The sequence below is a fragment of the Neomonachus schauinslandi genome, chromosome 3, assembly GCF_002201575.2.
Source record: "Neomonachus schauinslandi chromosome 3, ASM220157v2, whole genome shotgun sequence".
Classification (NCBI taxonomy): Eukaryota; Metazoa; Chordata; class Mammalia; order Carnivora; family Phocidae; genus Neomonachus; species Neomonachus schauinslandi.
The window spans coordinates 66,684,287-66,710,361 of NC_058405.1; the positions used below are offsets into that span (position 1 = coordinate 66,684,287).

At 34.5% G+C, this 26,075-nt stretch overlaps 1 protein-coding gene across 1 annotated transcript in view; it reads right to left on the minus strand.

The window, feature by feature from the left end:
* NBEA (neurobeachin) overlaps window positions 1-26,075 on the minus strand; it is a 748,838-nt gene that overhangs the window by 467,672 nt on the left and 255,091 nt on the right. The window contains 2 exon segments of the mRNA XM_044913201.1: window positions 4,120-4,558; window positions 25,870-25,965. Of these exon segments, the coding sequence (XP_044769136.1) occupies window positions 4,120-4,558; window positions 25,870-25,965 (535 nt within the window).

The following is a 26,075-nucleotide window of genomic DNA, read 5'->3' on the forward strand; positions in this document are numbered from 1 at the left end:
ATTAAAAGTTTGAGGGGAATAATATACAGACCAGTCTGCCTGAACTTATCAAACCCAGTAATTCAAACATAAGTGGATTGTAAAATCAAAAGGGATGAAATATAAATCACGTAAGATCAATGTTTGTTAGCCAGAGAAGCAACACAATTGTGAGCTTTTTGTGGTATCCCAGACATAAAATAATTCTCTAAAACATAATAACAGTTAAAACGAAGAAGCATATTGTCCTCTGCCTTTTTTTTTTCCCCCTGTCTTTTGTCCAAACTAAACAGGGGAGGGCTATCTTAGAAATCCCTGGGGAATTAAGACTGACCTAAATCACATATATATATACCAAATTCTCCAAAGATTAAAATCATGTGGATATACAACATTACAATATTTACATAAAAGATAGGATAAAACTTAATTGGTGGTTTTAGAGAAAAGCACTACCCCAATCTAAAAGTTACACAGGTACTAATGTATAAAAAATATAGCTCAGCTAGAATATTTTATAAATTATATATCTATATTTAAATCTATCAAAAGAGATTGTATTGTTGGGGAATTTTGCAATTTGGTTTGTGTTCTATGATGAGATTATTAAGCACTTCTGTTAGAAATAAAACCATGATAATGTTATCATTTCATAACTTTATTTCCTTTGTATACATAGTGTTTCCTCACTGTAGAACAGTACTAGAGAATCTCTAGCATTTTCAGTGCTTTACAATTCATAAATATGTATTTGTTAGGGCCACTCAGTGCAATCAGACATATACGTAAATCTGCACAGATGATGACTGGAAGAAATGAAAGAAAAAGAATCAGCACTTCCGAGATATGTAAATAAGAATATTTATATAACAGTTCATAATACAATGTGATAAAATACTGAAAGAAAAAGCTTTATTTTAGGTAAGTCTAGATGTTTCTAAAACTTGATGTTGTAATCTACCTAAAGAAAATAATCTACCTAAAAGAAAAATTTCACAACTGAAATTCATAAATGCTCCATCCCAAGTGGGGAGAAACACCCTATGTGGAATGTAAGTTAACATAACTCAAATTACATCAGTTGTTTTAGGAAGGTATTTTCAAATTTACAGTATAAATGAGTATAAAGAATGCATTGTTAGCATGTTTACAATAAAACCAATAAACTATTGGCTAACAAAAGTAAAATCCTATAGGTGATCTCCATTGGGGTTGTGCAATATTATTAGGAAGCATGATTTAGTTACAAAGAAATGAGCAACTGAGACTATAGCTATTTTTCAACTAAAGATAAAAATGAAAAATACATTATTGGTAGAGTAAGACCCATGATAATTCTGTGTTTGAAACTGGTAGTCGTCAGGACTTTGCTTCTAAGGCATGTCATCTTGGATCCTATTTTCAAGGAATTCAATCTGATGTTAAAAGACATGTCATAACTTGGATTTCAGACTTTAGTGCTTCAGAAATATGTTTATATACTTCATAATATAATTATAGCTACCTTAAGACAGATAAGGCAAATGGTAGCAATATATTGGAAATATAATTGAAAAATGCAGTTGTCCAGAAGCACTTGTGGGGATGATGTCTCTGAAAAGCTGCTCAAAGCTCTAGAGTTTGAAGTAAAATTTTTGATGTTGTCACTCTCAATCTATTGAATGGCTGACAGACAATCAAACCCGTCTGGCTGGCTGGCAGCTCATTTTGCTGGCAGGTGGCAAACAATTAGACACACCAATTTGTGCCTCCTGATGACATTAAAGCATGAAACTAAGTTGTATGCAGGGCCTAGTGATTTGTGTGAAAGCATTTCAAAAATAATACTCTTTGCCGTGGCAACTCATTTCAGACTGCCACCTCCCATTATGGCTTTGAGCAGTGAAGACGACAGACTTGAGTTACGTGCACTGCAAGGCCGCTTCTGTTCAATCCGTCATCAGCGCCCCCGAGACCTCAATCCCCTCCTTTCATCAATATCACCTCATCATTTACATTTGATAGTACTTGAGCTACTGCATACATTAACTACACTACAGACCCTTTCCCTAAAAAGAATTGAAATATGCTTTGTGTGCCTCGATTTCATTTCTACTTATGCAATTTAGAATAATGATCCCACTCCCACTGCACTTTGCACAAATGCTACCAGGAACAAATGGAAAGTTCTATTTTTTTTAAAGCAATATTCACAAAAGTGTAATAAATTTTGAGTAGCTGAGAATATTGGCACTCTAGTGATAGCTTTGTTAAGTTTTAATGAAAACACTGTTCTAACAATAATCCAAATTAAAACAAAACATTGAACTTTATTTTTATTTCACTGGATTCTCTTATGCAAATCACAATCCTCTGTATTTATTTGTTTGTATTTTCATAAAATTTAAATATGTAATTTAAAAGTAAGTGGAACACAAAATTTTTATGACCCTAAATTGAATTATTATAACATTTTTATAGATATACACAATTACAGATACTTACATACATATGTTTACATACACTCATAAAGACACATCCACATATATCCAGGGAACATAAACCAAATAGGTGAAATAGAGGACATCAACCTGAGATGGCATAAGGAACGTTCAAGGAACTATATGAATGAACATCCATATATAATCTTAACACAAACCATTAAAAAAAAAATATTTTCCTACATTTCATAGCCTCTCCTTTTTTTTTTTTTAGTTTTTAAAAGTTCTGATACTTAACACATTTTATCTTGCAATGACATTTTTTTGCAAACATTTCATCTCCATTTACTAACTCTGTAAGTTCAATGGAGGGAACACTGTTTTTATCCATCTTTATATCTGACACGATGACCAAAGCTATTTATATTTTCACAATAAATTTTCAAGAAGTATCTGTAGAACAGTAGTTAAAATGTTTAAAGGTAAAGCTTAATTTACATTTATATATAAAAAAGATAATCTATCTTAACTGAAAAATGCCTTTCCTGCCATATTCCTACCTCTAAACACTAAAAAATTACTGTCTCTATATTTGCACAAAGCAGTATGGCTATTTTAGAAAAGTAATACAGAATAGCTGTTACATTTTGACTATATGTTTATTTTTGACATTCCAGTTTAAGAAACATTTGATTTCCTAAATTGTTCTTTCCTAAAACAAAAAACAATTGTTTACCAATCATCACACACACACACACACACACACACATTTTGGGTGGGGGGAAGTGTTTTCAACATCAATAACAATTTAATTCAGATGGTAAACACATTCTTTAGTTTATAGGCTAATATGTAAATATTAGTCCCACTATCAATGTTAAGTACTATTGTTAGTAATTATGACTATCATAAAATATGTTTCTAATGCTGCATAAGTTTTTAAATAGTAGGATAAATTACATGAACAAATTCTTTGGTTCTAAAATGTTTTATCCTGCTTCTGTGAACTATCATTTTTATGGCATATATAGTGGAACAGAAAAAAAATTAGTTGTTCTCACTAAAAACCCTTGTATGATTTAACATTTGAATGCAGATATATGGGCCATGTTATAAATAGTTTAGAAACCTAAAATGCCTTTCAACAATATTTACTTTCAAATACATGCGTCAAAATATGGCCTTTACATTGATTCTGAAAATTCCATGCATATTTTCAGATGATAATGCATATTTTCAAATTTTTTCCATCCTTGCATTTAAAACTCGAATTTGAATTTTATTACTTAAAGCAAGTTATTTATTTAGTCTCCAGAAGTTATTGGTTTCCAGTACTATGATATAGGAATTCCAGAACCAGACCAAACCTTGGAAAGATATGGCTTACCCCTCCCCCATTTTATCCATGAAACAATTAAGTCCAAAAAGATAAAAGCACTTCCTCAATGTAGAGATGATGGATTCTAATCAGAATCTGGATTTCCCTATTTCTAATTTAACATGCTGTCCTGTATACCATATTGAAACTCCTTTTTTGAGATGTATTATTTAAGTGCCTTACTATGAGATCAATCTGGTTGACCTATCACTTCGATATTCTTTGTAGTAAGAATTTATATTACTTAATATAAAGGTTTTTGAGATCCTAATATTTTTAAAAATAAACGGTTAATTTTCCTTCTGTGTTTGGAGCACTACGAAAAATAAATTCAGTACCCACCTGTCAAAGGAATGAAACTGCATAGGAAGAATAGCTTGCGCTTCTCTCTTCAATGCTGGATCTGGGTATGGGATAGGTTCAGGGCCACATTCTGCAATTTCAACTGGGGCAGCCACAAGACTTTTCAGTATCTCCTTGACATTGATGCCTTTGGTTTGACTAATGCTAGATATGGATGGTGCGGGTTTCAACAGTTCACTGGGGTTCTCAGTTAAGCTTTCCTGTGATTTCTTCACTTCAGATGACAAAGTGGATAACAGTTCACTCATGGCATCAGGGCCTGGGCCCGCCTCTATTTCTGCCCCATTCAGGATGCTAGCCACTTGCTCCTCTCCAATTCCTGAATCTGTATGTGGAATGGAACTTTCTAGCTGAATATCTTCACCAGCGGTTGGTGTTTCTTTTTCCTTTACAGTGTCTGGAAATGTAGCAGGTGTTTCTGTAATAAAAGAAACTGGCTTAAACGAAAAGCTTCACAAGTGAAAATCCAGTATTATTAATAAAATATTCTCACATATTGGAATAAAGAAAATAAGACCCGTGAGAAACAAAAAAAATCTGCTAAATGGATGTGCATAACAACACAACTGGATTAAAACATATCATCCATGTACACCTGTCATTTTTGTTCAGGAAGCCTCAACAGAACCCTGTTTCTTTCCAAAGCCACCTGGCATTTCAAAGCTGGTATCTTTAAAAGCGTGGAGCAACAGTACCCATAACAATTTTTTATAGCAGCTTATAAATAATTATTATATGAAGTTCCCCTTTATCCTTTGTTAACTTACCAGTCATATAAGAGAAATTGTTATACTTCTCTAATATTACCTTAAAAATATGAAGTCATTTTATACCTTTTTGGTACTTCAATAACCAATAATATAATATCTAGTTAAAATATTTAAACTAGTTAAAGATATTATTTTAAAATCAGATATATATATACCTAAAATTCTGAAGTTAATAGCAAAAAGCATGCCAAATGATTATTTCAAAAGGATAAATAATTTAATAAGAAAATAATGGTCCTCAAGAATTTAGCCTATATGTGCCTTTAAGAAAAATCATTTTGGAATACTCATTCTTTGTGAATAAATATAAATTTCAATTTCTGAAAACTGAAGCAGATAAAATATATACAGATATGAAATATACATACAATATTATCAATTACAATAGAAAAACATCTTTAAAATGTTAAATGCCTATCAATCTCATTATGCAAGCATTAATATAATGAAGTTCCCTATATAATAAAATGTTATCAAATTCTAAATGATGAACTTGAAAAATTGATATAATCTAGGTATAATAGGGATAATAGCTCTTTTTTTTTTAAGATGTTATTTATTTTTTTGACAGAGAGAGACACAGCAAGAGAGGGAACACAAGCAGGGGGAGTGGGAGAGGGAGAAGCAGGCTTCCCGTGGAGCAGGGAGCCCAACGCAGGGCTCGATCCCAGGACCCTGGGATCATGACCTGAGCCGAAGGCAGACGCTTAATGACTGAGCCACCCAGGTGCCCTGGGATAATAGCTCTTAATAAAGTCATGTTGGAGAAGAACATAAGATACTATAGGTAAATTACTTGCAAGTCACTACTGGGTATTTACCCCAAAGATACAAAAGTAGGGATCTGAAAGGGTACATGCACCCCGATGTTTATAGCAGCAATGTCCACAATAGCCAAACTGTGGAAAGAGCCAAGATGTCCATCGACAGATGAATGGATAAACAAGATGTGGTATATATAGACAATGGAATATTATGCAGCCATCAAAAGGAATGAGATCTTGCCATTTGCAATGACGTGGATGGAACTGGAGGGTATTATGTTGAGCGAAATAAGTCAAACAGAGAAAGACATGTATCATATGACCTCACTGATATGAGGAATTCTTAATCGCAGGAAACAAACTGAGGGTTGCTGGAGTGGGGGTGGGGTGGGAGGGATGGGGTGACTGGGTGCTAGACATTGGGGAGGGTATGTGCTCTGGTAAGCGCTGTGAATTGTGCAAGACTGTTGAATCTCAGATCTGTACCTCTGAAACAAATAATGCAATATATGTTAAGAAAAAAAAAAAAGAAGAAGGAGGTAGCAGGAGGGGAAGAATGAAGGGGGGGAAATCGGAGGGGTAGACGAACCATGAGAGATGATGGACTCTGAAAAACAAACTGAGGGTTCTAGAGGGGAGGGGGGTGGGAGGATGGGTTAGCCTGGTGATGGGTATTGAGGAGGGCACATTCTGCATGGAGCACTGGGCGTTATGCACAAACAATGAATCATGGAACACTACATCTAAAACTAATGATGTAATGTATGGGTATTAACATAAGAATAAAAATTAAAAAAAAAAGCAAAACGAAAGAGGTGAAATTAATCTTAATAATATAATCTATTTAACTGAATATATCCCCAATATTATCATTTTAACATGCACTCAATATTAAAAACATTATTGAAAAAAAAATTACTTGCAAGTCCTCTATAGATACTTAGTAAACGTTAGATACTCATATTACTCTAATTTATATTTAAGTTCATCCTTTGTAAAACAAGAAGGGCAGACTAAGTTACTTCTAAGATCTCTTCAAAATGAACATCTGTAAGTTCTATAAAACTGCCCTTAGATTTTTGTTTTTTTGGTTGTTTATTTGGAAATATTAGGACAGGAAATCAGGAGACACCCAACAGGGAATAGGCTATTTTGATTTCAGCAAGACATCTCACAAAACCTTTGGTGAAGTCTCTAGTAAAAAACACAGAAATGTTTTGGTGATACTATTTTTTGGGTGGTATCATAATTTGTTTAAAGTTTTATACACACATGTTAAGGATTAAACATAATGTGAAGGGATTTCTTTAGTAACAGGGCTTAATTCTTAGACTCTACTAGACAGTATTGTTAATTTCTTAAATGTAGATTAATGTCATGAAATCCAAATTTACTGAGCATGTGAATTTATTAATTTTTCCAGATTTCAGAGTACTTTTGTCAAGTTTTCAAACTGTCAAGTTCTCCTTTTCTTTTGATTCAAACTGTATTAGATACATATATTACTTTAAAAATATAACATTTTCATATTATTCAACCTAATATACAATATTCATTTAAACTGGCTAAAAATGTACATCTCTCACAATTGTTTTATTGTCATTCTCATCATATTTACTAAATAGGCTTGTTTGCTCAAGGATGTCATGTCAGTAGGACATGACAATAATATTCAAACACCAGATGACCAACATGAAAAATAGGGTAGACCTATTCTTTGTTGTTCCAAGACTAAAAATTAAGATAACTGCATAAAAGTTTTGAGAAGACATAATTTTTTTTTTAAAGATTTTATTTATTTATTTGACAGAGAGAGAAATAGCGAGAGCAGGAACACAAGCAGGGGGAATGGGAGAGGGAGAAGCAGGCTTCTTGCCGAGCAGGGAGCCCAATGTGGGACTCGATCCCAGGACCCTGGGATCATGACCTGAGCCGAAGGCAGACGCTTAACGACTGAGCCACCCAGGCGCCCCGAGAAGACATAATTTTAATACTCCTGGCAAAGCACTGGAGAAGGAAAAGGTAAGAGGTAAGGTAACAGTTTCAGGATTTTTATAAAACCTTGTGACAGAAAATTAAGACTTAGAATAATAGCATTCAGGATAAGAAGGAAGGAAAAGAATGAAGACGCTTCTGGAATATCTAGCTTAAAAAAAGAATGGAGACATGCCACTAACTGAGGAAGAAAGCAAAAGATTAGCAAGTTTGTTCAGAAATATTTGGCGGGGGGCGGTGCCTGGGTGGCTCAGTCAGTTGAGCATCAAAACTCTTGGCTTCGGTTTGGGTCATGATTTCAGGGCTTTGAGATCAAGCCCCAAGTAGGGCTCCACACTCAGTGGGGAGTCTGCTTGATAGTCTCTCCCTCTCGCTCACTCTCTCTAACATAAATAAATCTTTAACAAAGATATTTTTTAAAGATTTATTTATGTATCTGAGAGAGAGCACACATGTGCATGCAAGAGTGAGGGGGACGGGGTAGAGGGAGAGACTATCAAGCAGACTTCCCACTAAGCATGGAGCCCTACATGGGGCTTCATCCCACAACACTGAGATCATGACCTGAGCTGAAACCAAGAGTCTGACACTCAACCAACTGAGCCACCCAGGAGCTCCTGTTCAGAAATACAACGAATTAAATTTTGAAATCAATTGAGTGCAGAGTCTCTGGAACATGTATAGCTGTTGAGTCAAAAGAAATATAGCCATGTATTTTGGGATTATTCAAACTGAGATGGTAATTGATACTTCAAAAGTTGATGAAATAAGCTAGGAATAAAGAATGAGAAAACAACTGCTAAGGCAGTTACTGCCTCTACTGGAGGTATTACTGAATTTATTTAATGCATGTTTGCATCTATACATTATATATTTGGGGAGTAAAAACAGTTGTGGCAGAAAATCAGTAGAAAATTAAATAGCAATAGTGACGCTTCTATGACAATAGGACACAGAATGTAAATGCAGAAACAAAGTAAGAACTCTAAGAGTAACAAACCACGGTGCATGGTTACCAGCATGGGCTAAATTTTCTTTCAGAATTTAATTCTCAAAAGGCATATAGTCAAGTCTAGCACTTACTCTGAATTTGGCTGATTTACAGATTTGGCCTAGAGTTTGACTTCATCCTAACGTGATGTTTCAGTGTCTTTATTTATGGCACGTTTTACATTAACAGCTACACAAAAATGTAAACTTTTCAAGTTATAGAAACCTGAAATATAAACACTTTGCTACAAACAGAATATCTAAGAAGTTAAAATCTTTGATTTAGTGTCCACAAGTTACCATATAAAAACTATGTAATTTTTTGCTGTTCTGTTCAATTGACTCTCAGGAACAATGAAAATCTCTAACTCACTAACTAGATACTTGAAACTCCAATATAAATGTTGACCTCTCAATTATAAAATGCAATTAAGTTTATTAAAATTGAAATATTTTCAAATGACTCATCAAAATATTTACAGAGTAATATAATTCTAATTTTATGTTTACTGTGACGGATAAATCAATGATTTCAAAATGAAGCAGTAACTTTGCTATTTCAATAAGAATTCTATTCAAATAAATAAGCTTTGTAAAGCATGCTTTGTGATCATATTATATAGAAATAAAAATAAACACCAAGGGAAAATTTTATAATAGTAATTGCAAATAAAAAACAGATCAGTAGTTCAAAAGCCTACCTTAATTTCCCATTATGCATTAACATTTTTTTTTTTTTTTTTTTTTACAGAGCATGCTCTTACAGTTGATAGCATCAATTTCAGTTTGGATAACTTGTATTATATTTCCAGACTGCTTCTCTGGGACAGTAAAGTACTTTGAGGATTTAATCCAAGTGACTTCAATAGGATGTTAAGCAGAACAAGAGAGAAAGTACAAATGATTGCAGCTGCGCCAGTTATATCAACGACAGTAGACCCGTAATTTTTCAATAGTTCATCAGTTTCTATAGCAAGAGGCCATGTTAGTACACAAAACAGAAACATGACTGGCCTGAGTGATCTTAATCTTATCAGAAACAGGCCGCTAGATGCTAGATGCCTCTTTTTCTTATTTTCATTGAACCTAATGAGCTCATCTAATACGTTTTAGGAAACATATAGGGTTAACTTCAGCAAATGACATGATTTCTGTATTGGGACCTCATTTATCACAATCTTTTCTCCAAACATCTTATTTTACAGTGATGTATGAAGTGTTTCAATGTCTTACCTATTAAGTTATTCAAATTGCTCTTTTCCAAACTACTTGAATAAGAAGTAACATTAAAGGAACATACAGCTCCTTCTTAGTATAGCACTAAAAATTCTATTAATTATTTGCTCAAGTAGTAATACTAAGCAAACTAAATCTCATTAGAGTAATTTAAAATATAAAAACCTATATATAACTTGTATGTTTTGTTTATATTAAATCCAAAAATGCCAAGTTATGCAAAAATTAACCTGAATTCCAAGGAAGAAAAAAGCTGCCATATTTTATAAAAAGATTTAAAATAATTATTATTCATTTTACACAACAAAGACTGCAAAGCACTCAGTAATTTTTTGCAATCATTTATATATGATTTAATTTTTTGTTTGTTATATTAAATGTATAAGAATACAACTTCAGGAATTCAGTATTATGAATATATACTCACAACAGACAAAATTATAATTCAGGAGAAACCAACTAAGAGCCAAAAAGTATTTCTACTGAATGTTCTGATTATGACATATAGATGTTTGAGTTTATCTTACTTGGAATACGTTATGCTTTTTGGATGTACATACTAATGATTTTCATCAAATTTGGAAAGTTTTCTTTAAAAATTCTTTCTTCCCATTTCTGTCTCCTCTCGTCTCTTCAGCTCCCATAATTTGTATGTTGGTTCACTTGATGGCGTCTCACAGGTCTCTGAGGCTCTCCACTTTTCTTCATTCTTCTCCTCATTCTGTTCCTCAGAGTAAGATAACAGCAATTGACCTGTCTTCAAGTATGCTGATTCTTTCTTCTGCCCATCAAATATTCTGCTCAACCCCTCAAATGAATTTTATCTTAGTTATTATAATTTTCAACTCCAGATTTGCTATTTCACTCTTTTCTATAATATTTCTTTACTGATATTCTCTTTGATGAGACATCACCCTCATATTTTTAATTCTTTCAAAAAGAATTACTCAGGTAATTCAGGTTACTCAGAGGTGACTGGAGCCTTCTCAGGTCTTTCCTGGACCTGAATACATCCCCCAGAGTATGGACATCTCATTCTCAGGTCTTCCTTTTAAGCTTTTGGTAAGGTTCTTATTTGCCACCTCGGGCAGTTCCAATATTAAAAAAAAAAAACTGCTGCTGATTATTTCAAAAAACATCCAGGGCTTTTCTCATCAAGCAAGCTCTGGTCAGGTGGATAAGCTCTGTGAATGAAACTTTACCAGGGAGCTTCCAGACAGGTTAGATACAGTGTTCAGTGGACTTTCTGAAAACTCCAAACATAATTGGCCTCCTTCCAGCGCTGCTACAGCTACCACAGTGGTCTGGATGCAGATTTTCAAGGACGCCACAGAGCTGAGAACTGGATACGAACAGAGCAAGTTAAATCACTAAAAAGCTTGCTATTCTCATAAAGATTCTGTAGTTTTTCTTGAATTAGCACTCTCTTGATTGTTGCAAGTCTTTGATTACTTTCCAGAGACTGGGAAAAGATGATTTTGACAATTTTTGCCAGTGTTCTCCTTGCTTTTTGGAGGAGTTCTTTGGAGGTCCTTACTCCACTCTTTCCAGAAGTCCAACCTTTAAGTGATGTTTACAATTCCAATTTCTACATTTTGAATAAAGTATCAATTAACAATTATAAAATATTCATATTTACATATTTTGCTTTTCCTTTGCTCTAGCTTGTTGTAGCACTCTTTATCTCTTTTCTTCTCAAAGAAAAAACACTTTCCCATTAAAATACATCATGCATCTCCAGTGTTATGGAAGCAACCATTAGCATTAATAATAAAATGCCAACATATATGCCTAAAACTTGTCTTCAGTTGCAGAAAAAAAGAAGCAACCAAATAATAGTTTAATTCTGTTAATATTATCAGATAAGCCATGATTTGCAAGTTATACATGGTTAAGAGTTCAGGCTTTTAAATTAAGACTGTTTGACTTTCTGTGAAGACTTGTTTACCACTTAAGCTTTCTCAGTATCCATCTTTTATCTGTAAAATTGGCATAGTAACAGTACATACATTATAGAGTATGCATTATACATTACACTGCTGTGATGATTAAAGAACATAATTTATGAATAGTGCCTGGCATTGAGTAATCTCAACATAAATTTTTGTACCTGCTGCTGCCATTATTGATTTTACTGTTATCATCATCACTATCACCATATCCTTTAAGAAAATATAGAGCCAAACCATCTATCAGTTATTTTCTTTACTCATCTTCAACTTCTGTCTATCTTTCCTAGCTCTGGCCCCTCTATCTGCAGACCAGTATCTCCTATCCTAACAGAACAACTTCTCAACCCCAGATCTTCTTACATTTCTAGCCATTAAGTGTTTTGGTTATCTCTCCTCCTTTCTGGAAGAACTGTGTCATAACTGAAAGTAATAGTAATAGTAATGCAATCAAATTGATCAAAGTTCCAATTCTGGCTCCATAACTTACTAGTTTTCCATGTTACCTTGGAAAAATTAGTTATGCTTTCAGAATTGCAGAGATTGCACTTGAAAAATGTAGATCTTAAGTAGGCTGTAAGGATTAAGAAACTTGTCAGTCTATCACTTCTACTCTCCTTCCTTAATTCAGCTTTTCAAAGACTTAGAAGATTTCCACAGACATCTCAAAATTAATACATCTAGATATCTGTTTCCTTCCCCAGGTTAGGGAAGTTTTCAGCCATTACTTCTTCAAATAAGATTTCTTCCTCTCTCTCTTCTCTTCTGGAAATCCTATAATGCAAATGTTAATGTGTTCCGATGTTGTCCCGTAAGAACATTAAATTATCTTCACCCTTTTTTATTTTTTGCTGCTTGGATTATAGGAGTTCTATTACCTTGTCTTTGAGTTGACTTACCTTCCTCTGTTTCATCTAGTCTGTTGCTGAACTACTCTAATTTTAAAGTTATTTTTTTCTTCAGCTCCGTAACTTCTAGTTGGTTCGCTCTTATTTTTCCCATCTCTTTGTTGAAGTTCTCACTATGTTCACATATTCTTCTTCCCAGTTCAGTGAGCATCTTTATGACCATTATTTTTAACTTTTTATCAGGTAAATTACTTATCTATATTTCATTAGCTTGTTTCTGAGGTTTTATCTTTTTCTTTCATTTGGAACATATTCCTCTGTTGCTTCATTTTGCTTGCCTCTCTGTCTTGGTTTCTAATGTATTAGATGAAACAACCACTTCTCCTAGGCTTGAAGGAGTAGGCTCCTATAGGATATGAATCTTGCATTCAACCCAAAGGCCCCAGCTCTCTGTTGTCTCTCAGACTTTTGCACTTGTCCAAGCAACCTATGTTTTAAGAGCTCCCAGTAGTTGATGAAGTGCTAAGACCTGCCAGTATCCCTAATTAGATGATTCAGGTTAATTAGATTGACAGACCCTCAGGCAGGAGCTCTTTAAAGAAAATATATATGGTTCTATGGAACCGAAAGTGTAAGCCCCACTGGCCATGAGAGCCATAGGAACTGGCAGTGTCCCCTGAGTGGCAATTGCAAAACACAGGGATCTGGGATGAGTGCATATGCTCTTTTCTGAGAAATACCAGTAAGCTGAAGCCAGGGAGAAGAAAAGCACCAAGGTGGCATCCACAGCCTATACGCCTTGGGATCAACTCCACAGGCCGTAAGATATGTGCCTAAGGTCAAGCTCCAGGACAAGCAAATAGGCCTCCTTCACAGAAAGACTAGAGGGTGTGCTTCAGTCAGCTGTCTGTGTAGTACCCCGGGGGTGGCATCCTGCCAAGAACTGTTGCTCAGATTGGCAGAGTCCTGTGGGACCCAGGAATGAAAGCTCCCCTACCCACAAGAGCCAGGTGATCAAGGGGCATCCCTGGGTGGGCAGCTGCAGAAAACAGGGCAATAGATATAAAAACCAGGGCACTAGAGATATGTAAAGCTCCGCCCCCCCGGGAGACACTGGTGCTCTGGAGTGCACAGAGAGAGCATGCAGAGATGGTGCCTGCCCTCTGAAGTCTCTGGAAAGGGTTACAGTCAGCCTTTAGATGCATGTTTAATTAGAAGCCTGCCCCTCAGGGTGTAGCATGATTAGCTAATAAGCCTTCTTCTCAGGAAGACAGAGTTCCTGGGTCTGCTGCCTCTAGCTGCGCCCTGTGGGTGGTAGCTATTTAAGAACTCTTTCCCCATTGGTTACAGCGCTGTTAGACTCACAAGCATAAGTGGCCAGAGTCAGGTGATAAACATTGTACCCTGGTAGCAGTTGCAAAAATTGGGATGCCAGGCTGGGGCATAAGCTCCTTTCTGGGTGACACAGATTATCAAAATCCCGTAACACCAGAAACACAAGCTCCTCTGGCGTTCAGAGCCAGGTGGTCAAGAGGTTTTTCCTGGGTGGCAGCCACAAAAAACAGGAACAATCTATATGTTGCCTACAAGAGACTAACTTTAGATGTAAGGACATGTGGAGAATAAAAGTGAAGGGATGGAAAAAGATATTCCATACCAAAAGAAAGGTGGAGTAGCTGTACTCATGTCAGAAAAAAAACACACTTTTAAAACAAAGACTGTAATAAGAAACAAAGATGATAGTTACATTATGATAAAGGGGTCAATTGGACAAGAAGATGTAACATTTGTAAATATTTATGCATCCAACATAGTAACATTTAAATATATAAAGCAAATATTAACAGACCTACAAGAGAAGTAGACAGAAAATTACTAAGGAAACATCAGCCTTAAATACTACATTAGACCAGATGAACTTAACAGATAATATATAGAACATTTCATCCAAAAACAACAAAATACACAGTCTTCTCAAGTGCACATGGAACATTCTCCAGAATACATGAGGCCACAAAACAAGTTTTAATAAATTTTAGAAAACTGAAATTGTATCATGCATCTTTTCTGACCACAGTGTTATGAAACTAAAAATCAGCTACACAAAGAAAACTAGAAAATTCACAAATATGTAGAGTTAAACAACATTCTACTAAACAACCAACTGGCCAAAGAAAAAATCAAAAGAGAAATAAAAAAATACCTTGAGACAAAAGAAAATGGAAATATAACATATCAAAATTTGTGGGATGCAGCAAAAGCAGATCTAAGTGGGATGTTCATAACAATAAATGTCTACCTCAAGAAAGAAGAAAAGTCTCAAATAAACAATCTAACTTTACACCTCAAGGTGTTAAAAAAAAGGTGGAGAAAAAGAAGAATAAATGAAGCCCAAAGTTAGTAGACAAAAAAGGAAATAATGAAGATTAGAGCAGAAATAAATCAAATAGAGACTAAAAAGACTATAGAGAAGATCATTGAAACTAAAAGCTTGTTCTTTGAAACGATAAAGAAATGGACAAACCTTCAGCTAGACTCATAAAGGAAAAAGACAGAGTACTCAAATAAAATCACAAATGAAAGAGGAGCTCTTTCAACAGACATCACAAAAATACAAAGGATCATAGACTACTACAAATAATATACCAATGAATTAGACACAACCTGGAAGAAATGGACAAATTCCTAGAACATAAATCTACAGAGTCTGAAACACGAAGAAATGGAAAATCTGGATAGACTAATTACTAGTAAGGAGACTGAATCAGTAATCAAAATCTACCAACAAACAAAAGTCCAGGACCACATGGCTTCACCAAACATTAAAGGAAGAATTAGTACCAATCCTTCTCAAGCTCTTCCAAAATAAAGAGGGAGCTCTTCCAAACTCATTTTATTGAGGCCAGCATTACCCTGATACTAAAACCAGACAAGAGGCCACAAGAGAAGATAATTACAGGCCAGTATCTCTAATAAACATAGATGCAAAAATCCTCAACAAAATATTAGCAAACTGAATTCAACAACACATTAAATGGATCATATACCATGATCAAGTGGGATTTATTCCAGGGAAAGAAGAATGGTTCCACACCTGCAAATCAGTTGATGTGATAAACCACATTAACAAAAAGGATAAAAATCGTATAATCATCTCAATAGATGCAGGGAAGGTATTTGACAAAATTTAACATCAATTTTTTTAATAGACTTAATGCTTTTATTTGAGAGACAGAAAGTGTGAGCACGAGCTGGGGGAAAGGGTAGAGGGAGAGGGAGAAGCAGGCTCCCGGCCCAGCAGGGAGCCCCACAGGGCTTGATCCCAATGGGATCACCACCTGAACTGAAGGCAGATGCTTAACCACCTTAGCCACCCAGGCACCCCTTAACATCAATTTATTATAAAAACTCTCAACAAAGTGGGTATAGAGGCCTGAACATATTAAAGGCCATATATAATAATCCCATAGCTAACATCATCAATGGTGAAAAACTGAAAGCTTTTCCTCTAAGATCAGGAACAGGACAAGGATGCCCACTCTCGCCACTTTTATTCAACATGGTATTAGAAGTCCTAGGCAGAATGACTAGGCAAGAAAAAGAAATAAAAGGCATGTATATTGTAAAGGAAGAAGAAAAACAAACTATCTGCAGATGACATATTATATATAGAGAACCTTGAAGACTCCATCAAAAAAAACTGTTAGAATAAATAAATTCATTTAGCTGTGGATACAAAATCACTATCTAGAAAACTGTTGCATTCCTATACACTAATCATAAACAATCAGAAAGAGAATTTAAGAAAACAATCCCACTTACAACTACATCAAAATGAATAAAATACCTAAGAATAAATTTAACCAAGAAGGTAAAGAACTGTATATTGAGAACTGCAAAAGATTAATGGAAAATCACTGAAGAAACAAATAAATGGAAGATATTCCATGCTCAAAAACTGGAATAATCAATATTGTCAAAATGCCCATAGTATACAAAGCAAGCTACAGATTCAATGCAATCCTTATCAAAATTGCAATGGCATTTTCCACAGAAATAAATAATCTTAAAATTTGTACAGAACCACAGAAGACCTCGAAGAACCATAGCAATGTTGAGAAAGAACAAAAAAGCTGGAGCTTCATGCTCCCTGATTTCAAACTATACTACAAAGCTACAGTAATCAAGCAGTATGGTATTGGCATCAAAACAGACACACTGATCAATGGAACAGATAATATATAGGCCAGTGCCTTCTGGGCCTTGGGCAGTCCAGGCCCCGGGATGTCACAGTGAGACTGAGGGGATCTAGTCATCTCTCTGCACCTCTCCGCCAGTTGATCCCTGCTCTGCCCTCCCTGCCTTCAGCAGGGTCGGTGCTAGATGTGTCATTCGGAGCTGACTGGCTGGCCCAGAGAGCCCTCAGAACACCCTCACCCACGAGGGCTCTGGAGGAGACCCAGCCATGGGCGAGCTTTGTGCCTCCCTCACCAGTGGCACCTGAGAGTCCAAAAATAAACCCATGCCAACATGGTCAATTTACAACAAAGGACTTAAAAATACACAATGGAGATAGGACAGTCCTTTCAATAAATGATGTTGGGAAAACTGGACAGTCACATGTAAAAGAATGAAACTTGACAACTATTTTATACCATACACAAACATTAACTCAAAATGGATTAAAAACTTGAATGTAAAATCTGAAACCATAAAACTCCTAGAAGAAAACATACATGGTAACCTCCCCATCATAGGTATTGACAATGATTTTTTAAATCTGATACCAAAAGCAAAAGCAACAAAGCAAAAATACACATATAGGACTACATCAAATTAAATTATTTCTACATAACAAAGGAAACCATCAACAAAAAGGCAGCCTACTAAATGGGAGAAAATATTTATAAATTATATATCCAATAAGGGCCTAATACAAAAAATATATAAGGAACTCAATATAACTCAAAAGTAAAAAAAACCCACTTTTAAAAAAGGCACATGATATGAATAGACATTTTTCTGAAGATATAAAGATGGCCACCAAATATATATAAAAAATGGTCAACATCATTAATCATCAGGGAAATGAAAATCAAAACCACAATATCACTTCATATTTGTTAGAATGGCTATTATAAAGAAAACAAGAAATAACAAATGTTGGTAAAGATGTGAAGGGGAAAGAGCCCTTGTGCACTCTGGTGTGAATGGAAATTGCTACAGCCACTATGGAAAACAGTATAGAAGCTCCTCAAAAAATTAAAAATAGAACCACCATATGATCCAGCAATTCCACAAATTTATCTGAAGAAAACAAAAATACTAACTGGAAAAGATAAATGCAGTCCCACGTTCACTGCAGTATTATTTACAATAGGCAAGATATGGAGACAACCTAAGGGTCCATCAATGGATGAATCGCTAAAGAAACTGTGGTAAATAAACAAAATGGAATATTATGCAGCCATTAAAAAGAATGAAATCTTGTCATTTGTGACACTACAGATAGACCTCAAGGGCATTATGGTAAGTGAAGTAAGTCAGACAGAGAATTATCATATGATATCACTTATATGTGGAATCTTAAAAAAATCAAGCTCATAGATACAAAGAAGGAATAGATTGTGGTTGCTGGGGCAGGGGGGGGAGAAATGCATGAAGGGAGTCAAAGGTAAAAAGGAAAGAAAAATATTTAACACATTGAAAATGGAAGTCTTGGTCATTCTATTCAACCTTACTTACCAGTATTGTTTGCTTTGATAAATAGCCATTTGACCTCAGAACTTCAGACAGATAGCCAGGCATTATCTTTGAAAACTTGGCATACTCTAGGCCCCACATCCAATCTATTACCATATACTTTCACTTTTACCTCCATGGTATGTCTAATTTATCTTCCCCTTCAATCTCCACTGCCACCACAGCTTGGTGTTAAGCAAAGCATCACTTACCTAGAGAGCAACAGCCTCCAATCAGTTTATCCAGATTCCCTCAATGCCCCCTTTAATCTATTCCTTCATTATACCTAAAATGCTCTTGTAAAATTGTAAGCAGATTATGATACTTATAGTAGACAAAATAATGAACACTCCCCTTAAAAATGTCCATGTCCTAACTCTCATAACCTATGACTGTCCCCTTACACAAGAAGGACATTAAATGAGAGAGCTTTGCAAAGGGAAGACTATCCTGGATTATCCAGGTGGGCTCAATCTAATCTCATGAGTCCACAGAAGAAGAAAACCTTTCCTAGCTGTGCTCAGAGGAGGATGTAACTACAGAAGAACAGACTGAAAGAAATACTGTTCCAGGTTTTAAAGATGGAGGAAGGAGGAAGAAAGCCAGGAGCCAAGGAATATAGGTGGTCTCCAGAAGCTGAAAAGGCAAGGAAAATGGATTCTCCTCAACATCCTCCAGAAAGACATACAGTGCTGAAGCCTTGATTTTAGCCTGGCCAAATCCATATTAGACTTGTCATCTATAAAACCGTAAGGTAATATGTTTGTGTTGTTTTAGGCTAATAAGTCTGTGGTATTTTGTAATGCGGCAGCAATAGAACACTAATACAATACTCTTCTAATTATTTTAAAAACCCAATCCTTAGTTTTCAAACTCTACATGATTTGGTACCTGTCTACCTATCTGAACTCTTTAAATGTTTCTCTTTCCCTTCTTATCCATCTACGTATGTTCCCAAAATATGCCAAGAAATTTCTCTCAACAGTGATTACTATTTCAGGAATGTACTTCCACTGTCCCCAACATTTTTCTCAAACCCACTGAATTCATCTTTTTTTTTTTAAAGATTTTATTTATTTATTTGTCAGACAGAGAGAGAAAGCACAAGCAGGGGGAGCAGCAAGAAGAGGGAGAAGCAGGCTCTCCGCCAAGCAAGGAGACTCTTATCCCAGGACTCTGGGATCATGACCTGAGCTGTAAGGCAGACGCTTAATCAACTGAGCCACCCAGATGTCCCTGAATTCATCTTTTTGTTCCCAGTTTAAGTGTCTCTCCTATGAAAAGTCATCCTCAACCCCCAAATTAAATTAGGTTTCTTCTTTTATAGTTTCTCATAATAGTCTGTAATTTTATTCTTAGAATGCAGCATAACTTGCAGTTTTATGTTTAAGTGTGTGGTTTCCATAAATGATCTACCTTGCTAGAATGTTAGTTTCCTAAAGACAGGGATGTTGTGTTCACTATTATATATCCCCAGCAACTAGGATGTAATAGGAAATCATTCATTTATTCAACAAATATATAATTAGGAATCATAAAGTAAATTGAAGGAAAGGATTGGAGGATGGAAGAAAAAGAAAGGAAGAGGAGAGGGAAGTTTTTGTTGGTACCTTTACTAATACTGAAAACAGACACTTATTTCAAAAAGTTGACGTTTTTAAGAGATAGTTGCTAGGAATACCTGGGCATGATTTTTACCTGTAAATAAATGTAATATATATTATGCAACATCATTATCCAATAAAAATTCTATAAATATTATGATGACAGTGTTTTAGAGTACTTATAAGAGAAATTATAATGCATCCACATACAGGATTACAATTGATACATTGAAAATGATTCCAACAGCAAGAGAAAATAACAAATCTGTAGTACTGAAAAGCTTTGTATTTGATATGAATGTAATAATTTACTTAATAAATATTAACTTTATTTCTAAACATACAATAGATAAAACTGAGTGGTAAAAATATTTCTATATAAATTATTGGCATAACCTTGTTTCCTGAAGATACAATTCTAAAAGTAAAATTACTAGCTTAAGGGTTATAGTTTTATGCTATAAAACCTGCACATCTTTGCATTCTAACCCTTCATAATTTTGTCCAATCTGCAAATTATGGTGTGTGTATATATATACACACACACATATATATCTTTTTAAAGATTTATTTATTTGAGAGAGAGCAAACACACACGATTAGAGGGGAGGGGGATGGGCAGACAGAATCTCCAGCAGGGTAGTCTGATGTGGAGCTCCATCTCACGACCTTGAAATGATGACCAGAGCCAAAATCAAGAGTTGGATGCTTAACCGACTGAGCCACTCAGGATCAAGGTATATTTTTGCTGCAATATAAATTTGGTTATTAGATTTAAATATATTTTCCTTATCTGTACTGAACATTGCTTTTCTTTTGTTAACTGTTTGATGCTTTCTACATGTTTCCCTTAGCATGATACGTTCTTTTAAATGATCTGTAAGAGCTCTTTATTCATTAAGGCTATTAACTTTTATCATATACATGTAAAAGTTCTCCTGTTTGCATTTGTTTTAAATTTTGTTGATATTTTCAGACATGGAGATACACAAAACTTCTATTTAGTCATATCTTTTACTTTAAACCTCAGCTTTTGATGTTATAGTTTAAAACACCTTTTTAATACAAATATTAACTTTAATTGTCTTGAATTATGATCAGTTTCACTTATACCTTTAAATTTAATGCATGTGAAGTATATCTGGCATAATATATGAGATAGGATATAAATTAATTTTTTCAAATGTTTGCCCATTTGGTAACCTTTACCATTTGCCAAATGATACTTCCTCTTCCCTTTGACTAGAAAAGTTGTATTTATAATATACTATATAACATATATAGTACTATATACTAATGTGTATGATACTATAGGTAATACATTTATACTGTAAGAAACATTCATACAAATTCCAGCCTATTTATAGACCAATCATGCCATATGCCTATTCTTTTACCAATACTACATTATCTTAACTTTTTATTTCCAGTGTTAATTCTTTTCCGTAATAATGAATTGTTAGAGGAAAACCAATATATTTATTTATAAGTTCACCTAAATATTAACTTTATTCTTATTAAACCTAAAGTGAAATAATTAATATAAAGCTTCTACAGCTTCTAGACCAAGCTATCAATAAAAGTTTCTTATCCCTGTTTTTAGCATGTTTGATAATGAAATACATTTTATGGCTAACATCAAGTTTTAAAAAAATTGTTTAGCTTTCTCACTGGCTTACTCATCTACTAACAAATATTTATTTAGTTCCAAGCATCATGCCGGGTGTCAGGGACTATGCCTTTGAAGTACATTCCAATAAACAACTAAACAAATAAATTGTGTAAATTCAAAAAAGGAAATGAAGAGGATGTAGTGGTAGAGAACAGGCTGGTCATGGGGAGGAAGCTACTCAGCTACAACAGTCAGGGAAAGCCTCTGTGAGGTGGACGCCTTCAGGGAGACACCTGAAGGATGAAAATGCACCAGTCATGCAAAAAATAGGAAAGAGAGAGAACCAAAAACCAGAAACAAAATACAAACATCAAGAGGCAGGATAGTGCTTGTGATTATTATTTTTTTTTTTTTAAAGATTTTATTTATTTATTTGACAGACACAGCGAGAGAGGGAACACAAGCAGGGGGAGCGGGAGAAGCAGGCTCCCCGCCGAGCAGGGAGCCCGATGCGGGGCTCGATCCCACGACCCTGGGATCATGACCCGAGCCGAAGGCAGACGCTTAACGACTGAGCCACCCAGGCGCCCCAGTGCTTGTGATTATTAAGGAAGGGAAAGACAGTTTTATTGTGGTAGCATAGTGAGCAAATGGAAGAATAATATGAGAAAAAGCTGGAAAGATAATCAGCAGTCAGATTATCCGAAGCCCATGTGATATTTTTACTCTACATGCTACCAGAAAATTTTAAGTAAAAAAAAAAAAACATATATATCATTTACATTTTAAAACAAATTGTAGCAAAACTGTAATAAATTGAATAAAGATGAGTACAGAAAGAGGTAAAGAAACTACTTTGGAGGCAATTGTATAATCCAGGTAAATCAGAACTACAGTAGTGCGCCACTATAAAGTAAGACATTTTAATTTTGTCCCCTAAATCATAGGAAGCCTTTAGAAATTTTTAGAAAGAAAAACAGCTTTATTATATTTGTTATATATTATAAAATATTTATTTTATGAATGTATAATATTAAATATGTTTCATTACTTTATTATATACATTAGTGTTACTTTTTATTGTCATCAGTAACAGACTAATGACTAAAGAAAAGAAGTCCAAAGAAGAAACTATGGCAATGCTCCAAAAAGGGATAAGACTTTGAACTGAGGGACTATCAAAGATTAAAAAAAAAAAAAAAAAAAGAGGCCAGAGAGCTAGTTCGGCATTGTTGAAAAGGTTCAATAATGAGCTGAAAGAAGAAAGTGAAGTGTGAAGGAGTTGAAGAGTAGTCCAAATCAGTGCATCTCAAACTATCAAACTCAAAGCGAAAATTTACTTTTTTTTTTAACCATCACTGATTGACATTTTGAAAATGAATTAAAAATAATTTAAAAAATTAAGTACACAAAATAAAACCACAAATCTTTTTATTATTTGACTCTACAGATGAAAAATAAATTTCAATTTAATCAGAACAAAGATAATATTGGGAAAAGAAAATAATTTTAAAACTGTTCATCATGCTGTTCACTGAAAGTGTGTTTATAGGTGACCAATATATACAAATGTTATTATACTTGTGATTTTTTCCCATTACACATCATAAACAAAGTTTGAAGCAGAAGAATGACTCCCTAAAAGAGACCCCTATATAAGTGTTTTATACAAACACTGGGAATATAAATATTTAAAGTTGATAATGTGACAATGAGAGCTTTTTGCTTGTTAATTTATCTAATCCAAGTTGAACAGGCAATAATGCCACTCATGGGAATAACATACAGCTAACCTACTTTCGTTTTATTTTAGTATCATGCAGAGTAGAGAAAGCAGTGTCACAGAGGTATGTTCATGGAACGAATATTCATTTTAAACTTTTATCCAAAATGAAACTAGAAAAACTGTATCTTCAAAATTTCCCTCAATGCTCACCAATGCCCCATTCCAATAACTTATCTTGTATTGTTATAATCAAATATAAATTACATTTCAATGAAAGCAATGAATTCCATTTCCACGAATCTCATGTATGAATCTTCTTCTGGTGGAAAATTAAACACAAAACATTCTATCAAATACATAAAATGTCAGGAGATAAATTTTCAAGGGTGAGCAAAATCAAAATCATCCTTAAAGATCAAGATACTTTCTTGATAATTATATTAAATAATAATTATTAAGTAATGAAAAATGTTATAGAAATTGTATGCTTCCAAGATTCTTTTTGTCCTTTGATCTTTTCTGCTACTAAAAGACATGTTGCAATCATTCCCCATGTGTAAGTACTGCATTCATTAAAAATATTTTACAGATCTGACAAAAAAGCGAGTTCTACTAGTCTTTAAAGAGTGGAATCAAACTGGTTTCTTATTCTGTAAAACACACCAAAAGTTGACTTTGCAGTTCCAACATCATCACAGGACTTTTCCTTTCAGTACCCACTGTACCACAGCATACCATAACAGTTATTTGTGATCAGCTTCCATATTATCACATAGTAAAGAAAATAGCAAATTCACCACAACAGTCTTAAAATAATTCAAAATTTTATTATGCCACCAAGAACACTGTGCAGTTGAGCTAATATTGTTTTCACAAGAAAATATCCTTGATAAAGAAGTGCACTGATATTCTGATATATGCTCCTGAATCTGGGTAACTATTCTAGAGTATTTTCCAGTCACTACAGCTAAGCCTTTGGAACACCTTCTACACGCACAAAAAAAACAAAAAAAAAAAACCCTCCAGACTTAATCTAATCTAATTTAATCTAATTTTTCTTAGTTCACAGCTAGATGTTTATAAGCAATAAAGCTGAATTTTTCCTTTATTTCATCATCATGTTCAAAGGTTGCACCTTTATTAAAAAAATCTGTGCATTCATCAAGTTGTAACAAAAAATACTTCACTGCTTTATTTGTTCTATAAGTTGGTCTTCTATATCATTAGCCAATATATAGAAAACACTGAACTATGGTATCATCTGGAGCGCAGGGTCCTCTTTAAACTCACTCAAGTTACTGGAGGAATTCAGTTCTTTGTTGCTGTAGACTAAGTCTCCCACTTACTTGCTGACTGTCAGCCAGGTTGTGCTCTCAAGCTCCTACAAGGTGATCTCAGGTCTTTGAACTGCAGTCACCTTCATCTCAGCAATAAAGGACTTCCTTCAAGTCAAATCACTTTCACACTCTCAGTCTCTCTGACTTCCTTTTCTGTAACCAGCCAGAGAAAACGCTCTGCCTTTACGGTCTCATGTAATTAGGTCAGGACTATATGGATAATCACTTTCTCTTAAAAGCAACTGTGCTATGTAATACAACAGAGTCACAGGAGCAAAATCCATCATATTCACTGTCCCAGGAATCATGCAGGGTGTGTACATGGGAAAATCTTGGGTGGAATGGGTACGGGGAACAGAATTCGGCCTACTACAATCCTTTGTTCTGCAGAGAGTAATCCCATGTCAACCCTACCCAGAAACATCATATCAGCTATTTTATTTTTTATCTCTAAAACTCCAACTGGTTCTTTTAAAAAATCTTCCATTTTTTTTCTCATTACATTCACTATTTCTTTTAGATTGAAAAACATTTTGAACATACTTATAATATCTGTTTGAATGTTCTTATCTGGTAATTCTGCCATCACTGTCCTTTCTGAATCAGTTTCTGTTGAATGATTTCCCCCCCTTATATAGCACATTTTCCTGCTTCTTTACATGTTTAATAATTTTTTATTGAATGCTTAACATTGAATTTTATGTTGTTTGGTGAAAAATTTTTTTGTATTTCTTTAAACAGAGGTAGAACTTTGACAGAAAGTTAAGTAACTTATAGATCAATTTGATGTTTTCAAGGCTTGTTTTTAAGCTTTTTTTCTTGTGAGTCTAGAGGAGCCTTCATTTTAGGGCTGCTTTAGTCTCCTACTAAGGTGTGGCTCTTCTGCAATCTCTAGTGAATGCCACCACTGTGAATATTCTTATACATATAAATTAAGTATCCATAATTTGCAGATGATACTTAAAGAAATGTAATGAAATACAAATATAAAAACTGTATTTTACTCTCAATAGCCAAATAAAAATACAACATATCATATCTCCATGAAACCTGAGGTGTATACTTGTCTATAAACAATTACATTACGGATATTTATTTTATAACAATTAATGAAATACGAATACCCAAACAGGTCAGGAGATGAGGTCAATATTACCTTTGTAAAATGAGTGGGCAAAGCTCTGCTCAGGAATTAACTTGGCAAGGAATCCATGGTTCAAACTTGGATGAGGGATAGATGGTATGACCACAACTGTAGAGAAAATCATGGAATCAAATTTGAGCCAGCATGTAGCAACCTGCAACATGGTCCACTGGAGATCCATGACAACTCTATATTACTGCAACATGCAAACAGTACTA